The 14,469-nt window shown below is 43.7% G+C and overlaps 1 protein-coding gene across 1 annotated transcript in view; it reads right to left on the reverse strand.

Moving 5' to 3' along the window:
* PLCH1 (phospholipase C eta 1) overlaps positions 1-14,469 on the reverse strand; it is a 269,963-nt gene that overhangs the window by 36,208 nt on the left and 219,286 nt on the right. Inside the window, exon 12 of the mRNA XM_055110608.2 lies at positions 1,622-1,729. Coding sequence (XP_054966583.1) covers positions 1,622-1,729 — 108 coding nt within the window. The remainder of the gene's footprint in view (positions 1-1,621; positions 1,730-14,469) is intronic.

Genomic DNA, 14,469 nt, shown 5'->3' on the forward strand with positions numbered 1-14,469 from the left:
TAAAAAATAAATACCTAGAGGAGAAAAAAGCAACTATTTAAAATATTAACTGTATAATGACACCTCAAGCATAGTTTTCAATCATGTAACTCTATTTAGATTTTCTGTAACCATAGCCCTATTAATTAATGGTATTTAATTTTGCTAACATAAACTATTAAAAGGCAAGAGAAGAATACAGATAGTAACTTTTCCTTTTCACTTCAAGCTGAATCTTCTCCATTTGGCCCATTTAAAGGGCATTAAAGCCAAGAAAGAAGTGTCTACTGAGACGTCAGCTCTCATTAAGCTCTTGTCCCCTTTGAAAATAATGCCAGCTCATTTTCACAACTACAGGAAAGCCAACACAGAATTATCTGAGAGTGGACTGTTGTTAACAATGTAATAACTGAATTCAGGGCAATGGTGTAAATTACAAGAATTTATACAAAATTTCTCTCTCTTTTTTTTTTTTTTTAGAGGGTAGAATCATAGTCCTGATGTCTAGAGGACTAACCTTTTCTGTAGAAATAAAATTCTATACCAAACTATCATCCCTGTGTGCTCCTCTCAGGTTGCTGTGTTACTCTAGCAATCACATGAGTTATAGAGTTACAGAAAGAAGCGATGAGGCATCTTTTTAAGTCTTATATTTCCCTCAGGTTTGTATTTCCCTTGGATCACCTGGCTAAATGATGCTTTTCTTTTTTTGCGGGGGGGGGGTGTGGGGTTGGGGGTGGGGACGGAGTCTCACTCTGTCGCCCAGGCTGGAGTTCAGTGGCGCGATCTCGGCTCACTGCAAGCTCCGCCTCCCAGGTTCACGCCATTTTCCCGCCTCAGCCTCCGGAGTAGCTGGGACTACAGGCGCCCACCACCGCGCCTGGCTAATTTTTTTTGTATTTTTAGTAGAGACGGGGTTTCACCATGTTAGCCAGGATGGTCTCGATCTCCTGACCTCGTGATCTGCCCGCCTCGGCCTCCCAAAGTGCTGGGATTACAGGCGTGAGCCACCGCGCCAGGCCTAAATGATGCTTTTCTACAAAGGAGGCTCCTTCATCTAGAAAAGGGGGCTGACACACCAAGTGAGTAACAAACTATTCCATGCCACTTTATTGAAGACTTGACAAATTAAAGATTTAGCCAAGAGGTCCATGTCTGGAAGGGCTTGGAAATCCCTCTGGTCCAGGGTACATTTTCTTAAAGAGGGCATGGGCATCCCAGAGAAGCAGGTCCACGTGCAGGTGGGGTTCCTCCAGCCAGCCTTGACAGGGAGCATGGGGGGTTGCTAGCATGAGGTAGGGAAGGCAATGCTAAAGTAAAGCCAGCTTTTATTATCAAAGACAGTAACATTTCCAACTACAATTTGATTTTTGAATTTGTAATAGGAAATTTATCCCTGGAGAGAGGGTTGAATGAATTAATCACTAAAATTCCTTCCAACACTCAGACACAAGAATCCTTGACTCATTCATTCAACAAACATTTGAATGTCTATGTGCCAGCAAATAAAGTAATTTTCAATGAATATCCTTTCTACACCACAGCCACCGTAATTGTGAGGCCTCCAACACAGTAGCAACTTGGAACTCCATTTTAATACAGCATATCAAGGATAAAAAATATGGTCATGCCTGCAACTTACATAATGGAGCTTGAATTTGCACTCGTCTTCAATTTCATCTGCACTGTCCTCATCGGAAACTTCCCCTTCCTCTGCATCATCCCCAAGGTGATAAGGCAACTTCTTACCCTGAAATGGAACAAAACATCCCATTTAAAAATGAGAATAAATTCACAATAGCCAAAAGGTGGAAGTAACCCAAGCATCCATTGACGGATGAAAGGATAAACAAAACGTGTATGTACATACAATGGAATCTTAGCCTTTAAGAAGAAGGAAATTCTGATACATATTACAAAATGAAGGAACCTTGAAGGTATTATGCTGATTGAAATAAGCTAGACATAAAAGAAAGTGTATTGTATGATTCCATTTATATCAAATTCATAGAGACAGAAAGTAAAATGGTGATGGCAAAGGGCTGAAGGTAGGAGGGTATCGGGAGTTGTTGCTGAATGGATATAGAGTTTCAGTTTTACAAGATGAAGAGTTTTGGAGATTGGCTGCACACAATGGGAATGTATTTAATACTACTGAACACACTTTAAAAAGGGTTTATTGTATACATTTAAAAATAGTTAAGATGTTAGGTAGATTTTAGGTCACATGTATTTTACTACAATTAAAAATCATTTTTGAAAAGTAAAAACTGAAAATAAAATGTTGTATCATTAAGCTAATCATTACTTCAGACTGACTAGAAAGCAGACAGTCTGAATTAGGGGCAAAATAAGGGGGAGTGGAGACTTTCAAAAAAGGGAAGTCTTATTACTTTCAATTAAGTAGAATTAATTAGAGATACTATAGTTTAAAAAATCAAACCAGGCTTCTATTCAAAAATAGATGACTTGGAACCTGGAGCCAGGCCCAGTGGCTCACACCTGTAATCCCAGCACTTTGGGAGGCTGAGATGGGAAGATCACTTGACCCTAGGATTTCAAGACCAGCCTAGGCAACAAAATAAGCCTCTGTCTCTACAAAAAATAAAAAAATTTGCTAGGCATGGTAGCATGTGCCTATGATCCCAGCTACACAGGAGGTTGAGGCAGGAGGATGACTTGAGTCCAGGAGGTTGAGGCTGCAGTGAGTCATGTTTGTACCACTGCACTCCAGCCTGGGTGACAAAGTGAGAATCCCCCTCCACCAAAAAACAAGATGACTTGGCTGGGCATGAAAGCTCATCCCTGTAATCCCAACACTCCAGGAGGCCAAGGCAGGAGGATTGCTTGAGGCTAAGAGTTTGAGAACAGCCTGGGCAACATAGTAAGACCCCATTTCTGTTTTTATTAAAAAGTGAAAGAATAGATGACTCTTCACAACAAACTACCATTCCATCCCATTATGTACAACTGCTATGGTGTGAATGCTGGTGTCCCCCAAAATCCATGTATTAGAACCTAATACCTCACCCATATGATAGTATTAAGAGGTGAGGCATTTGGGAAGTGATTAAGTCATGAGGGCTCCAACGAGCTCCCTTGCCCCTTCTGTCATGTGAGGACAAATAGTAGGTACTATCTATGAGAAACAGGCCCTCACCAGACGCCAAATCTGCCATCACCTTAATCTTGGACTTCCCAGCATCTAGATCCACGAGCAATGAATTCTGTTGTTTACAAGTTGCCCAGTCCAAGGTGGTTTTGTTATAGCAGCTCAAAGGAACTAAGACAACAACAAGCATGCTAATATCCCTCAGAGCAGCTTATTCACCTAAGCAGGTTACATGTGTCCTTAACACTTATGCCTCACTTTGCATTTAGCAAGCCCCTCTTTCACGGACAATGCAGTGAGACTCCTGCCCAGCTTGAGCACCTCCTCCAGGACCAGGCCACTCTTTTTTTTTTTTTTTTTTTTTTTTTGAGACGGAGTCTCGCTCTGTCGCCCAGGCTGGAGTGCAGTGGCGCGATCTCGGCTCACTGCAAGCTCCGCCTCCCGGGTTCACACCATTTTCCTGCCTCAGCCTCCCGAGTAGCTGGGACTACAGGCGCCCGCTACCATGCCCGGCTAATTTTTTGTATTTTTAGTAGAGACGGGGTTTCACCGTGTTAGCCAGGATGGTCTCGATCTCCTGACCTCGTGATCCGCCCGCCTCGGCCTCCCAAAGTGCTGGGATTACAGGCGTGAGCCACCGCGCCCGGCCGGCCACTCTTGACTTACCTAACAACACACTTTAAAAATGAGGGGCTTTTTGACAGGGAACATTCTTATAAGATATTAAGATAGTTAAGTTATAGAATTATATATATAATATTATCTCAGTGATTAAAAAACAGCAAAAAAGTCTAAAAATAAATATGGTCAATTGTTAAGGGTAATTATCTCTTTATAACAGTACTATGAGGGAAATTTACATTCTCCTTTCCTGCATTTCCCAAATTATATTCAAAAACAGTAAATGTAAACTAAAAAGGACAGCAGGGGGTAAGGCCCAGGGGTCTGAGAAAGGCTTCGAGGGCAGCTATCTGTATTAGCAAGGCTTTTTACTACAAGCAGAAAGGAATATTTATTACCAAAATATTGAATTGCTTCCAGAATCAGAGGGTGGGAGGTGGAACAAAACCAGGCTCTGAGGCTAAGAGGCCAAGGCAACTGCAGTAGGCAGCCTCTAAATAATAGTACCAATGTCTCCTGTCTCAGTATTCACGCCCTTCTGCAATCCCCTCCCTTTGAGCGTGGCCTGGACCTAGTGCCCGACATCTAATGAACTGAGTACAGCAAAAGTGATGGGAGGTCACTTATCAGATCAGGTTATAGAAACACTATACCTTCTTGCTTGCTTGCTTCTCCAAACTTATCTCCTTTCCTGGAGCTCTCTCTCTCTCTCTCTCTCCTTTCTCTCTCTCTCTTTCTCTCTCTCTCTCTTTCTCTCTCTCTCTTCTCTCTCTTTCTCTCTTCTTTCTCTCTCTCTCTCTCTCACACACACACACACACACACACACACTGGTGTCGTGAGCTGTGCTATGGAGAGACCCACATGGCAGGGAGGTGAGAGAGGCCTCAGTAGCCAACAGCCTGAAAGGAACTGAAATGTGCCAACAACAACCACTAAAGGAATCTTGGAAACAGAGCTTCCCTCAGTTCAGCTGTGAGATGACTGCAGCCCCAGAGGACACCTTAATTACAGCCTCAAGAGAGACCCTGAGCAGAGGACCCAGCTAAGCCACACCCAGGTTCCTGACCTATAGGGACTGTGGGATATTCAATGTTTGTTTTAAGCTGTCAAATGTTGGGGTAATTTGCTATGCAGCAATAGATACCTAACGTAAGCACCAACCAAAATCATGGGGCAGAACAAATCCACTGAAGATACCATTTCCAACACAACTAAGCACAGAGATAGTGGCTTTCACTCCATCATCCACGCAATGGACATCAGGAACTACTGCCAGAAGTGCTGCCATGGGCCCTAAAGGTAGCTGCCAGCATGTCCACCCTACTCCCTCCACCCACCAGGATGGGTTCAACTTGGTCCCACTTTCCTACTGTAGTTTCTGCTTCAATGTCTGGGACAGGTTCACTTGATTGGTGGCTTCTAGATGGCGGGCCCACATCCCAGCTCTAAGAAAGGCTGCAAAAGCAAACTTTGAGCTCCTCTAAGGGGATCTCTTAAAACATAGGGACGGAGACTTCCTTAAACATGGAAGGATGTTCACATGCCTGACAGCCAAAATAATGATAAATTTCTAAATATCATCCCAGGCTGATCTCTAAACTCAAGCTTCAATGACTTTAAGTATTCCTGCTCTGCACAGCACTATTACCCCTTTCAGAATTCTGGATCCCCCCTTACCCCCTTCCTCCCTCCATAGGGCTACCAGCTTAGTCAGATGTTCGGAGAAATGTCTTTCTCAGTTTTCCTACACCTTCCTTGATACCCAAAGCTCTTGACCTTGAGTCCTTATCACTAGTGACAATTTCAAAGCTGGGTAAATCATTTATATAATGAAAGCATAATCTACATTAAGAATCTAAACAATTGGGATTTAGGCAAATATTTTCTTCAACTTACAGAAGGGAATTTGTAAGATTAAAAAGTTGGGGCCAGCTGGGCATGGTGGCTCACACCTGTAACCCCAGCCCTTTGGGAGGCCGAGGGAGATTGGTGGATCACCTGAGGTCACGAGTTCAAGGCCAGCCTGGGCAACATGGTGAAACCCTGTCTCTACTAAAAATACAAAAATTAGCCAGGCGTGGTGGTAAGCACTTGTAATCCCAGCTACTCGGGAGGCTGAGGCAGGAGAATCGCTTGAACCTGGGAGGCAGAAGTTGCAGTGAGCCAAGATCGTCCCACTGCACTCCAGCCTGGGTGACAGAGTGACATTCCGTTTCAAAAAAAAAAAAAAAAGTTGGGGCCAGGCACAGTGGCTCCTGCCTGTAATCCCAGAACTTTGGGAGGCCAAGGAGGACAGATCACCTGACATCAGGAGTTCAAGACCAGTCTGGGCAACATGGTGAAACCTCATCTGTACTAAAAATACAAAAATTAGCCAGGCATGGTGGCAGGCACCTGTAATCCCAGCTATTCAGGAGGCTGAGGCAGGAGAATTGCTTGAACCCAGGAGGCGGAGGTTGCAGTGAGTCGAGGTTGCACCGTTGTACTCCAGCCTGGGTGACAGAGCGAGACTCCGTCTCCCCACCAAAAAAAAAAAAAGAAAAAAAGTTGGGATCTAATTTGTGTATCATTAATAACAAGGCAGCTCAGAATCAAAGCATTTATTTCTGTATATTATTTTAGGTCCTATTGATATAGAAAGCTCCTAAAAATCAGTTTTTCTATTTTTCTTTATTTTAGGAACATTTGTAGAGTAGTTATAATATGGCAGCACCAGAAATAAGGTACTCAATTAAGAGGTGATCAGACGTACTCAGAAACAAGCTATCAAGATATCAACTTTCTTCACTTATTCAGAATCTGCTTTGTTTTAGGTACCATGGCAGACAGCAAGATGAAACTGTACACAAGACATTTAAAATGTAGTGATAGCAATTCCCTCTTTTGAAACAGCATAAAATAGCATAAAAACCAACATATGTTTTTCAATGTTCTACAGAATAGAAATAAATATGAAAAATAACATCACCAAGAAAAGAATAATAATAATCCTCAACTGATACGCATCACTGATACCACTGACTAGAAAGGAAAGTGTAACTGTGATGAGCAGGTGGTGCTGAGCAAGTAAGGACACAGAACTAAGCTTCAATTCCCCTTCATCTGAGGGTGGCATGAGGTGAGGGAACAAAAAGAAGAAGCTGCCTCTCAGAGTATTCATAAGACAGGTTAATTTTCAGTCCTTTAAAAATCTAATTAAAAGACCTGGCATTATCAGAGCCCTATTTTTGGTCAGCTTTTTCCAGGCTGGCAAATATTTTATACAGGCAGATAGGGAGAAAAACAATGCAAATGAACACTGTTTTTCAAGGCCTCTTTTCTATGGTGTTACTCCAAAGGAAAATTATAAAATAAATTTAGATAGCACTTTATATGGCTTAACTAATTTAACTGTGGTCCAATGTTGATGTAAATGAAGAATGATCCAGGTGTCTTCCAGAGATCCCTTTCTGATCTACATATATTTCATGCAGAAGTTACACTCTAGAATTAATTTGTCTATGGTATATGGAAATATTGCTAAAGACTGGACTGGAAGCATGGTCACTTCTCAGCTTCAAGATATCTGGCTGCACAGCCCCAGGAGAATGCAAACAACTCCGCGATTCACATCTGTAAAAGCAGGAACCTTGGACCACACAGCTAAAGTTATTTCAGCAAAAAGAGTCTATCGAAAATTACTATTTTTTTTCATAAGCAATGTTTTATTTACAGGCATACCTTAGAATTATTATGAGTGTGGTTTCAGATCACTGCAATAAAATGAATATCACAATAAAGAGAGGCACATGGATTTTTTGGTCTCCCAGTGAATATAAAAGTTACAATTGTGCTATACTGTAGCCTATTAAGTGTGCAATAGTATTACATCTAAAAAAAGTACATACGTTAATTTAAAATATTTAATGCTATAAAAAGCTAATGATCATCTGAACCTTTGGCAAATTGTAATCATTTTGCTGGCGGAGGGTCTTGTTTCGATGTGGATAGCTGCTGACTGATCAGGGTGGTGGTTGCTGAAGGTTAGGTGACTGTGGCAATTTGCTTCTTTTTTGTTTTGTTTTGTTTTGTTTTGAGATGCAGTTTTGCTCTTGTTGCCCAGGCTGGAGTGCAATGGCACGACCTTGGCTCACTGCAACCTCCGCCCCCCGGGTTCAAGCGATTCTCCTGCCTCAGCCTCCCAAGTAGCTGGGATTACAGGCATGCACCACCATGCCCAGCTAATTTTGTATTTTTTAGTAGAGATGGGGTTTTACCATGTTGGTCAGGCTGGTCTTGAACTCCTGACCTCAAGTGATCCACCCACCTTGGCCTCCCAAGGCATGAGCCACCACACCTGGCCAGCAATTTCTTAAATAGGACAAAAACTAAGTTTGCTCCATTGATTCACTCTTCCTTTCACAAAAGATTTCTCTGCAGCATGTGATGCCGTTTAACAGCATTTTACCTACAGTAGAACTTCTGGCAAAATTGGAGTAAATGCTCTCAATCCTTCCTAATGCTTTATCAACTAAGGTTTTGTACACCTCAAGAACCCACTTGCTTTGCTTATTCATATAAGTAATTCCTCATCTATTTAAGTTTAATCATGAGATTGCAGCAATCTTCAGGCTCCACTTCTTTTTTTTTTTTTTTTGAGATGGAGTCTCGCTCTGTCGCCCAGGCTGGAGTGCAGTGGTGTGATCTGCAAGCTCCGCCTCCCGGGTTCACACCATTCTCCTGCCTCTGCCTCCTGAGTAGCTGGGACTACAGGTGCCTGCCACCACACCTGGCTAATTTTTTTGTATTTTTAGTAGAGACGGGGTTTCACTGTGTTAGCCAGGCTGGTCTCCATCTCCTGACCTCATGATCTGCCCACCTCAGTCTCCCACAGGCTCCACTTCTAATTCTAGTTCTCTTGTTATTTCTAACACATCTACAGTGACTTTCTCCACTGAAGTCTTGAACCCCTCAAAGTCATCCATCAGGACTGGAATCATCTCCTTCTAAACTCCTGCTAATAATCTGTTGACCTCCTCAAAAAAAATCGCAAATGTTCTTAATGGCATTTAGAATGGTGAATCCTTTCTAGAAGGTTTTCAATTTAGTTTACCCAGACTTATCAAAGGAATCACTATTTATGGCAGTTATAGGCTTACAAAGTATATTTCTTAAATAATAAGACTTGAAAGTCAAAATTATACATAGAACAACGAGCTACAGAATAGATGTTGTGTAGCAGGCATGAAAACAACATTAATCTACTTATACATCTCATTAGAGTTCTTGGGTGACCAGGTGCATTGTCAATGAGCAGTAATATTTTGAAAGGAATCTTTTTTCCTGAGGAGTAGGTCTCAATAGTGGGCTTAAAATATTCAGTAAACCACGCTGTAAAAATATGTGCTGTCATCCAGGCTTTGTTATTCCATTTACACAGTGCAGGCAGAGTAGATTTAGCATAATTCTTAAGAGCCTAGGGGATGAAAAATGAGCACTGGCTTCAACTTAAAGTCATTAGCTGCATTAGTCTCTAACAAGAGACTCAGCCTGTTCTTGACGCTTTGAAGGCAGGCAATGACTCCTCTCCAGCTATTAAAGTCCCAGATGGCATCATCTCCCAATATAAGGCTGTTTTGTTTACACTGAAAATCTGTTGTTTAGGCTGGGCACAGTGGCTCATGCCTGTAATCCCAGCACTTTGGGAGGCCAAGGCAGGCAAATCACCTGAGGCCAGGAGTTCGAGACCAGCCTGGCCAACATGATGAAACCCCATGTCTACTAAAAATACAAAAATTAGCTGGGCGTGGTGGCATGTGCCTGTAATCCCAGCTACTTGGGAAGCTGAGGCAGGAGAATCACTTGAACCCAGGAGGTAGAAGTTGTAGTGACCCAAGATGGCGCCACTGCACTCCAACCTGGGTGACAGAGTGATACTCCATCTCCAAAACCAAAAAGAAATCTGTTGTTTAGTGTAGCCACCTTCATCAATTATCTTAGCTAAACCTTCTAGATCCCTTGCTGCAGCTTCTCCACCAGCACTTGCTGCTTCACCTTGCACTTTTATGTTATGGAGATGGATTCTTGCCTTAAACTTCATATACCAAACTCTGCTAGCTCCAAACTTTTCTTCTGCAGCTTCCTCACCTCTCTCAGCCTTCACAAAATTGAAGAGAGTTGCTGTGGATTGGGCTTTGGCTTAACGGAATGTTGTAGCTGGTTTGATCATTTATCCAGACCACTCAAACTTTCTCTCTATCAGCAATAAGTTAAGGCTATTTTGCTTTCCTATCATTGTGTGTTTACTGAAGTAGCACTTTTAATTTTCTTCAAGAACTTTTCTTTTGCATTCACAAAATGGCTAACTCTTGGGCACAAGAAGCCCAGCTTTCAGCCTGTCTTGTCTTTTAACACATCTTCCTCACTAAGCTTAATCATTTGTAGTTTTTGATTGAAAGTGAGAGACATGTGGAGATGCCAGAGGAAAATGGCAGCCAGGAGGCAGGACTAACTTGCAGCTCCCACTCGGACAATGGAAGAGCATGTGAAGACTCGCATCGTGAACTTGTGTTACAAGAACTACTGCAGGAACATACCAGGAAAACCAAAAGAATTCACAGACCCTTTGAAGGAAGCAGACTGCTGTTCCAAGCTCTGTGAGACAGCTGAAAAACTGTGAGTAGCCAAAGTGTGAGGAGGGAAGATCCACCCTCGAAAACACATCCTCACTGGGGAACCTGAAAATCTAGATCACAGGTGATATGGTTTGGCTGTGTCCCCACCCAAATTTCATCTTGAACTGTAATCCCCATAATACCCACGTGACTAGGGAGAAATCTGGGGGGAGGTGATTGGACTATGGGGGCAGATACCCCATGCTGTTTATGTGATAGTGAATGAGTTCTCACAGGATCTGATGACTTTATAAAGGGCTCTTCCCACTTCACACTCACTCTTCTCTCTCCTGTCATCTTCTGAAGAAGGTGACCATTTCCTCTTCACCTTCTGCCATGATTGTAAGTTTCATGAAGCCTCCTAGCCATGCTTCCTGCTAAGCCTGAGAAACTGTGAGTCAATTAAACCTCTTTCCTCTATAATTACCCAGTCTCAGGTATTTCTTTATAGCAGTGTGAAAACTGACTAATACAGTAGATTGGTACTGCAGAGAGTCGGGTACTGCTATACAGATACTTGAAATTGTGGAATTGACTTTGGAACTAGGTAACAGACAGAGGTTGGAACAGTTTGGAGGGCTCAGAAGAAGAAAGGAAGATATGGGAAGGTTTGGGGCTTCCTAGAACTTGTTGAATGGTTTTGACCAAAATGCTGATGGTGATGTGAACAAAGAAGTCCAGGTTGAGGTGGTCTCAGATGGAGATGAGGAACTTTTTGGGAACTGGAGCAAAGATCAGTCTTGCTATGCTTTAGCAAAGAGACTGGTGGCATTTTGCCCCTGCCCTAGAGATCTGTGCAACTTTCAACTTGAGAGAGATGATCTGAAATTGGAACTTATGTTTAAAAGGGAAGCAGAGCATAAAAGTTTGGAAAATTTGCAGCCTGATGATGTGATAGAAAAGAAAAATCCAGCTGGGCATGGTGGCTCATGCCTGTAATCCCAGCACTTTGGGAGGCCAAGGCAGGTGGGTCACCTGGGGTCAGGAGTTTGAGACCAGCCTGACCAGCATGGTGAAACCCCGTCTCTACTAAAAGTACAAAATTAGCCAGGTATGGTGGCACATGCCTGTAATCCCAGCTACTTGGGAGGCTGAGGCAGGAGAATTGCTTGAACTCAGGAGGCGGAGGTTGCAGTAAGCTGAGATCATGCCACTGCATTCCAGCCTGGGCAACAAGAGTGAAACTCCATCTCAAAATAAAAAAGAAAGAAAAGAAAAACCCATTTTCTGGGGAGAAATTCAAGCTAGCTGCAGAAATTTGCATAAGTAAAAAGGAGCTGAATGTTAGTCACCAAGACAATGGGGAAAATGTCTACAGGACATGTCAGTAACCTTCATGGCAGCCCCTCCCATCACAGACCCAGAGGCCTAGGTAGAAAAAATGCTTTCATGGGCCAAGCCCAGGGCCCTGCTACTGCTCTGTGCAGCCTTGGGACTTGGTACCCTACAACCTAGCCATGGCTAAAAGGGGCCAACATTCAGCTCAGGCCATTGCTTCAGAGGGTGTAAGCTCCAAGCCTTGGAAGTTTCCACATGGTGTTGAGCCTGCAGGTGCACAGAAGTCAAGAACTGAGGTTTGGGAACCTCTGCCTAGATTTCAAAGGATGTATGGAAACACCTGGATGCCTAGGCAGAAGTATGCTACAGGGGTGGAGCCCTCAAGGCAGTATGGAAGAGAAATGTGGAGTTGGAGCCCCCACACAAAATCCCCACTGGACCACTGTGTAGTAAAGCTGTGAAAAGAGGGCCACTGTCCTCCAGACCCCAGAATGATAGATCCACTGACAGCTTGCACTGTGTGCCTGGAAAGGATGAAGACACTCAATGCCAGCCTGTGAGAGCAGCTGGGAGGGGTGTTGTACCCTGCAAAGCCACAGGAGTGGAGCCACCCAAGACCATAGGAGCTCACCTCTTGCATCAGCATGACCTGGATCTGAGACATAGAATCAAAGGAGATTATATTGGAGCTTTAAGATTTAATGAGTGCCCTGTTGGATTTTGGACTTGCATGGAGCCTGTAGCTCCTTTGTTTTGGCCGATGTCACCTTTTTGGAATGGGAGCATTTATCCAATGCCTGTACCCCCATTGTATCTTTGAAGTAACAAACTTGCTTTTGATTTTACAGGCTCCTGGGCAGAAGGGACTTCCTTTGTCTCAGATGAGACTTTGGACTTGGACTTTTGGGTTAAGCCTGGAAAGAGTTAAGACTTTGGGGGACTGTTGGAAAGACATGATTGTGTTTTGAAATGTGAGGACATGAGATGTGGGAGCAGCCAGGAGCAGAATGATATGGTTTGGCTGTGTTCCCACCCAAATATCATCTTGAATCATAATCCTCATAATACCCACATTTCTTGGGAGAGACCTGGTGGGAGGTAATTGGATCATGGGGGCAGTTTCCCCATGCTGTTCTCATGATAGTGAGTTCTTATGAGATCTGATGGTTTTATAACAGGCTCTTCTCCCTTCACTGTTCACCCTTCTCTCTCCTGCCACCTTGTGAAGAAGGTGCCTGCTTCCTCTTTGCCCTCTGCCATGATTGTAAGTTTCATGAGGCCTCCTAGACATGCTTCCTGTTAAGCCTGTGGAACTGTGAGTCAATTAAACCTCTTTTTATAATTTCTCTGTGTCAGGTATTTCTTTATAGCAGTATGACAACAGACTAATAAAATGAGAGAAGGATTTGGCCTTACCAAGAGCTGAAACAAATTTAGAGAGCTGAGCAAAATATAAAGGTAGAAGAAACAGCAGGAAGAGCCCTGTGGGCACACCCAGTACCCAGGGAAACCACTTCTGACTGTCTCACAGGGGCCTTTGGGGAGGCTACCAGTAGAACTGGGGAAAGAATACAGGGAGAAGGAAACTTTGAGATGAACTTTGTAATAATTACAACCAAGCATAAACATTTATGGGCAGAATCTGGGGGCAGTGACGGGAGCAAACAGGAAGTGCAGATAGGAGCACAGAGGCCATGGCAGGTGGGGAGAGGTGGGGCCTGAAAGGCCAGCTTGCTTTCTCAGTGGGGAGGCTTGTAGCCTGGGGCAAGATCTCAGCCCTACTCATGAGCTGCCTGGATATAAACTCGGTGCTGGTGGTGGGAATGAGACTGGCCTTGCTGGCTGAGTGGGAACTAGGTGAGGCCTGTCACTGCCAGCTTTCCCCACTTCCCTGGTGACCTGTATGATGCAGCAGAGGCAGCCATAATCCCCCTGGGAACATAACTCCATTGGACTGAGAACCACACTCCCAGCCCCTACAGCAGCGACAGCAAACCCTGCTCAAGAAGAGTCTGAGCTTAGACACGCCTGACCCTGCATCCAACTGATGGTCTTTCTCTACCCACCGTGGTAGCTGAAGACAAAAGACATAATCTCTTGGGAGCTCTATGGCCCTGCCCATTGGCTGAGAAACTCAAATATGTATCCAGGTGACCTTAGGGCAAGCTTGTATCAGCTGATGATCTCTTAAAAGTGCTACCTTCTGGCTGGAGGATAACCAACAACTAGCACAACCAGCATTCGAGAAAACCAGCACACTAAACAAAACAACCAAGGACCCTCACAGAGTCTACTTCACTCCCCTGCTACCTCCACCAGAACAGGTCTCCATGGCTGAGAGACCTGAAGACAGATCACTTAACAGGACTCTTTGCAGATATTCCTGAGTACCAGGCTGGAGCCTGGTAGCTCCGCTGGGTGGCTAGACCCAGACAAGCAATAACAATCACTACAGTCCAGCTATCAGGAAGTCCCATGCCTAGAGGAAGTGGGAGGGCACCACATTAGAAGACCACCCTGTGGGACAAAAGAATCTGAACAGCAGCCTTTGAATACCAGATCTTCCCTCTGACGTAGTCTACCCAAATGAAAAGGAACCAGAAAAACAATTCTGGCAATATGAAAAAGCAAGGTTCTTTAACACCCTCAAAAGATCACAATATCTCACCAAGAAAGGATCCAAACCAAGAAGAAATCCCTGACTTGCCAGCAAAAGCATTCAGAAGGTTGATAATTAAGCTACTCAAGGATGCACCAGAGACAGGTGAAAAACAATTTAAAGAAATTCAAAAGTAATGCAGACTATGGATGAAAAAATATCCAGA

Source organism: Pan paniscus, chromosome 2, assembly GCF_029289425.2.
Source record: "Pan paniscus chromosome 2, NHGRI_mPanPan1-v2.0_pri, whole genome shotgun sequence".
In the NCBI taxonomy this organism is placed as follows: Eukaryota; Metazoa; Chordata; class Mammalia; order Primates; family Hominidae; genus Pan; species Pan paniscus.